Raw genomic sequence first — 6,000 nt, 5'->3', positions numbered from 1 at the left:
GTCGTTGCAGAGTTGCCTCCTCCCTCCTCACCTCGTGTCCTGCTGCTGCCTGGTGCGTGGCTGGTGGATGTCCTCCGCCTTCCTTCCGCTTCCGCTTGACCGGCCCACGCCTTGCTCTGCCAGGTTGTCCCCGGCTTCCCTTGTCCTCCTGATGACCACCTTGGTCCGCCACCAGGCTGCTTCCCCCCCCCACTGCTTGTTCTGCCCCCCCCCCGTTGCCTTGCCACAAGCGGTGGCGGGCAGGTGGCACAAGCGGCGGCACTTGCACCGCACCAGGCCGCGCCGGGTCGGGCCGCGCCAGGCCATGCCGGGCCGCCCGCCTCGCTGCTGCTTCTCCTCGCTGCCTTCGGCCGCGCCAAAACGGGCTGCGCCAGGCCGCGCCGGGACGGGCCGCGCCAGGCCGCGCCGCTCGCCGCCTCTGCCTTGCTTGCCTTGGATTAAGACGGCCACCGAAAATGCTGCAGGCAGGTAAGGGCGGCCGCAGCCGAGTCCCCCCCGCCCCGGTGTTTCAGCGGCCCACTCCGGATCGTCCGGATCGTGTGGTTTCCCCAGTGGTTACCGGAGTAATCCGGTTTCTATGGTCACCCTAGAGTTTAGTGAACACAAAAGGAGACGAAGCACTCCATCTGCTTTTCTTCCCCTCTGCTCCCCTTTCTCCAGCAAGTGCAACCCCCTCCTGTCAAGGGAGGTTTGCCATAGGATTACATTGGCCTAAAGAAATGTCTATAACTTTTTTATTTTTAATGATATAAAAATGAAATTTGGTGAGCTTACAGATACCTTGGAGATGCTTAAGGATTTCCAATTTTAGACAGATATTTCCATCAGTTTTCTTGCAATGACTTTTTTAAAATGTGAGTTCCAGTCACTTCAAAGTGCTATAACTTCCTCATTTTTCAAGAAACACACATGTAACTTTGCATTGTGATAGAACCTAAGCGGGGCTTGATGCATGGCACTTTTGAAGCACATATGTTCATCCACTGATTTTTAAGATTATTTTTAAGATTTTACCCTCAAACCATCCCCCCATTTACAAAAATGCATTGATCACCATCATTTTTTAAGGTAAACACACATAACTTGGCAACCGGATAGCTTCTAAATATATCCTTAGGAATGGCAATTTTGAAGCACATGGCTTCATCTGCTACTTTTTAGGGTTTTAAAAAAAGTTTGAGTTTTTAAAATTATTCTTTAAAAATACGCTGTCATTTTTCAAGCTACACACCTGCAATATTGCAGCATGATAGAACCTAAGTAGGGCTAGATGCATGGCAATTTTGAAGCAAATAGGTTCATCCGCTGATTTTTAGTAGTTTTTTAAAAAGTTTTACCATTCTCCTTTTACAAAAATGCATTCATCTCTGTCATTTTTAAAGGTAAAGCCATGTAACTAGGCACCATGATAGCCTTTAAATATGGTGGGTCTTTATAAGGGCTTGATGCATGGCAATTTTGAAGCATATAGGTCCATCCGCTGATTTTTAGTGATTTTTAAAAAGTTTTAGCCAAGTTCAGAAAGCTGTGTGTATTGGCAGCCGACAAGTTCTTCAATAAATTAGAAACTTCCTCTCAGCAGGAGTGTTAACCACTTCAAAGGAACACAGGCAATACTAAGACAGGGAGGCCCAGTGGTTTGGCCCAGTATTCGGGGAATTCCAACACATTCACCTGCGGCAGCAAGTGGCCTATCACCTTTCTTGCAGGGGGAGGGGTACTACCGAACAGAAGATCCAGCAGAGACAACCAGCTCAAAAATATGTATAGATTTATTAGTATTTACAGAAGTTTTAAATCAACAGATTTCAGTGTAATGAACCAAAAACATAAAAACATAAACATATAAAAACTACGTTGGGAATACAATGCTGACATCAACTGATGTGTCTTCTTCCCAGCAGAACCCAGAGAGGATTGGAGAATGTCCCGGATCCCTCAGGAGAGTGGAGTGTACATACTGAAACAAGACCTCTGCCTAGCCCACGTCGCGAACCGTCTAGCTGCCATGCCAACTCCTCAGCCGAAACAAGTGCCGACCAGCCTGCCGAAGGTGGTGGAGGCCTTCTTCCAAGGCCCGTGATTGAAAGAAGGGCCCCTTGGCCGAAGCCAGTACAGGGCCCTTGTCAAATGCCAGTAGAGAAGCGTGTGCCGCCTCCAACAACGGTACAGAAGCAGTTGCCGCCTCCTGTGCGGAGCCCAGATATCACCAGGTGGCCAGAGCCACCCCACATGTCTACCCCGAAGCCGGTGCCTCCCCGTCTGCAGAGCCTAGTGACAACTTCGCCGCCGAAGCCACGCCTGACATCTCTCCCGACATCGATGGCGGCCTGCGTGGAAAAGGCCGTGGCAAAGCCAGGGCTGACCGATGGACCCAAGATGGATATAATCAATCCTATGGCACTCTGGAAAAATGAAGGCATAACATGTTAGTCTTCCATTCAGACAAAAGGGTTTTCAAGTGATTCTGTGGAAGGAACTTAAATTATCTTGACTAAGGAGGAATACGGCCCTGAAATGGACTTTGTTGCCTAAACCGTCTTTTCTGTTTCATACCTTGCCAGTAGAGATTCCTGGAAATGAGTTCAAACGTTGGCAACAAGCTCTAGCCACGTGCAGTGGAGGGGGCAAGCGCATCCGTGTCAATCAAGCGACTCTCTTCCAGCCAACTAAACTAGGGGGGTTGGGTGTCCCAAATCTTAGGCTGTACCATGATGCCTTTCAATTGAGGCAACTACTCCAAATAATTAGGAACAAGACCGCAATCCCGTGGGTGTCAATTGAAAGCGCCCCCTGCATCCCTACGATCAGGGCGATCCCCTTTCTTCCAACACTGAAAAAACATGTACAAACCATTAAAAACCCGTTTTTGAAAGCAAATGTCAAGCTTTGAGCAAAATGGGCAAAATGGTTTGCAACAACCCCTTCCCCCTAACCCTGATTTATCAATAGGAATCCTGGCGAATCCTTACAAATGTCGTAGTCTCGTCACTGACCTGTGCGGCGGCTTTGGATAGTAAAGCCGCGTTGGCCTGGACGAAGTCGAAGGTGGTGGGTTGGGTCCATCGGTCTTTTGCCAAGGCGTCTCTCTCGCTTTTGCCGGAGCGGCCTTTCCGACGCAGGTCGCCTTTGACTTTTGGAGAGATGCCCGGCGTAGCTTCTTTGGCGAAGTTGCTCCTCGGCTCTGTGTTGGGGGTGTCACCGGCTCCAGGGTAGTTGCGTATTGTGGGTTGACCCACAAGCTGGTAATATCTGGGGTCCGCACACGAGGCCGCACCGGCTTCTGTACCGTTGTTGGCGGCGGCACAGGCTCCTCTACTGGCACTCCTCGAAGGAAGAAATTATTTCTTTCGGGCCTCGGCAAGGAGGCCTCCACCAACTTGGGCAGTCTGGAGGGCACTTTTGTCGGCTGATACGTTGGCCATGGTTTCGCTTGAAACAGAGTGGTTTTACGGCTCCACTCATCACGACGTGGGCTTGGCAGAGGTGTTTCCTTGGTCATTCCTCTCTCCTGAGGGATCCGGGGCAGTCTGAAATCCTCTCTGGATTCTGTTGGGAAGAAGACACATCAGTTTATGGAAGCGTTCTCTGTGTAATTCATCCTACACTATACATACAATCTATAGCCGGTGCCAGACTACTTTGAGCCCTAGGCAAGGTGAGCTACTTGCACTCCCACCCCCCAAATGGCCAACTTTGATTTTTAAGAACAGATCTTCTGTAGAAAAAATAAAAAGCACAAAACTTGAACTTATTCTGTTTTTTCTTAAAACAGCTAATTGGTATAAAACGGTGACCCTTAAAGGGCAGTACGGCGCCCCTCTGAGGTCTGCGCCCTAGGCGGCTGCCTAGTGGGCCTAATGGTAGCACCGGCCCTGCTTCTCCCAATACGTTGACCATTTCTTGCACCCCTTCGTGGCACAAATGCTTTCATATTTAAAAGAAAACTTTGATTTCATCTATAAAATAGAGGGTAAATATATTCCGCCCGACGCCATTGTGGCAATTTTCGACGTCCATTCCCTCGATACTACCCCCCATATTGAGGCACGCAATACTGTTGAATGGTATCTCAATAAACGGGAGAATCTTTCTCCACCTACCTATGTCCTATTAGAACTTACTGAGATCATATTAGAAAAAAACTATTTTAGATTTGATGAAAAACAATTCCTGCAGATTCGAGGCGTTGCCATGGGAAGCCCTTTTGCCCCTAGTGCGGCCAATTTAATCATGGCACGGCTGGAAGAGGATTTTATCTCTCATCCGGCTCAAAACCCCTTCTATATTTATTTATTTATTTATTTATTTATTTATCATACTTATACCCCGCTCCTCAGCCAAAAAAGGCTCTCGGAGCGGCTTACATTTAGCAAAAAAGACAGTATAAGGAAATACTATTCTATAAACGATACATAGACAATATTTTTTTTAATTTTTGCAAATCCACATAGTTTCATTGACTTTTTAACCTGGATCAATACTATAGCAACATCAAATTTTACTCTCATCAAGATAGAAATGAGACTGCCTTTTCGGATACGTGGGTTTACTGCCATTCTGATCACTTATATCTAAAAAAGTTTATAAAACCAACAGACAGAAATTCTTTCTTACATTATTCCTCATTCCATCTTCCACATCTAAGAAAAAAATTCTTACCTGCCATGATGTTGAAAGGCCACGACTCTGGAAAGTTTCCCTAATCTCTCTCAGATGCAGTCCTTACCGTCCCAAAGTCCGGTAAGGAATAGGCCACACACTTGCAATGATGTAAACCTGTTTATGGCTGTTCCCATGGTAACCTGGGATTTGTGAGGCGGGCTCAAGGGAAATATTCAAAGTGGGGTATGGTGATGAAAGACGATGTCATAGCAGAAGGTAGGGTGGCCATATGGAAAGGAGGCCAGGGTTCCTGTATCTTCAACCGTTTTAGAGGAAAGGGAATTTCCCTTTTTATCTCAACAGTGAAAGCTGCAGGAGCTATACTAGAGTGACCAGATACAAAAGAGGGCAGAGCTCCTGCAGGCTGAACTGTTTGATGACAAGGGAATTCCATCAGGTACTCCATGCATACAAATGACACCTGCTGAAATTCCTTTCCCTCTACAATTGTTACAGAAGCCCTGTCCTTCCTTTTCATAGAGTCACCCTACAGAAGGCAGAAGAGCAGGCCAAGGGCTAAGAATTCAGCTAGGCAGGGAAGAGAGTTAGTGGTTCACAGACTCCCTGTATCCGTCTGTCGAAGAGTCAGTGATCTCCATCTTAGAGAGCAAGGCCTAGTCTGAGATGGCTGAGATAGTTCAAAGAGAATCACTTGAAAGCCCTTTTGTTTGAATGGAAGACTAACATGTGATGCCTTCAGGTTTCCAGAGTGCCATAGTAGTGAAGGGTCCTTTTAGTTACCCTGGCACTAAGTATGACAGGGTCCAGAAGATGGTAGAGACATTACCTTGGATTTCCTGTATTGCAGTAAATTTGGTGTGTGTGTTAATAAAGAAATAGCCTTGTTAGTCTATGCGCCCTGAATGCAAAAGTCTTGAGTTCAAATTTCCACCAATGCCTAGGACTCCCTAGATAACCTTACGCAAGCCTCTTGGAAGTTGATTTTCTAGAGCCATTTCTAGATTCTAGGGACAGTCCTCGATTCAAGCTAATCAACCTAGGATTAATCCTATCAATGGGTATTAGTCATGATGACCCTATATTAATTACCCTCAGTGTCAGATGCGGTTTGGCACTAAATACCAGTTGCTAAGGAACAAGGAGGGTGCCACTGCGATCACGTCTTGGTTGTGCATTTCTCACACCGTCCACACTGGCATTGTGGGAGGGAATCACAAAAGAACTGGGCAATCCGCAGCAGTTCTGAAAGGAAGTCAACGCTTTTGGAACTCAGCTTCTCAGTGGGCGGAATTCTGGATCTAGCAGTATCTCAGATCTCTGGCTATTACAGAAACAGGTCAGATCACCAGTCCGATTGCTAGTACCCCCCAGAGC

At 47.1% G+C, this 6,000-nt stretch overlaps 1 protein-coding gene across 1 annotated transcript in view; it reads left to right on the top strand.

Moving 5' to 3' along the window:
* The first annotated feature begins 455 nt into the window (after positions 1–455).
* LOC134408719 (chromodomain-helicase-DNA-binding protein 2-like) overlaps positions 456–6,000 on the top strand; it is a 69,498-nt gene continuing 63,953 nt past the window's right edge. The window contains exon 1 of the mRNA XM_063141114.1: positions 456–468. Coding sequence (XP_062997184.1) covers positions 456–468 — 13 coding nt within the window. The remainder of the gene's footprint in view (positions 469–6,000) is intronic.

This window comes from Elgaria multicarinata, chromosome 14 (genome assembly GCF_023053635.1).
Source record: "Elgaria multicarinata webbii isolate HBS135686 ecotype San Diego chromosome 14, rElgMul1.1.pri, whole genome shotgun sequence".
Lineage (NCBI taxonomy): Eukaryota > Metazoa > Chordata > Lepidosauria > Squamata > Anguidae > Elgaria > Elgaria multicarinata.
Note: the sequence above shows the minus strand (reverse complement) of the source record. Positions and strands in the feature narration are given on the sequence as shown.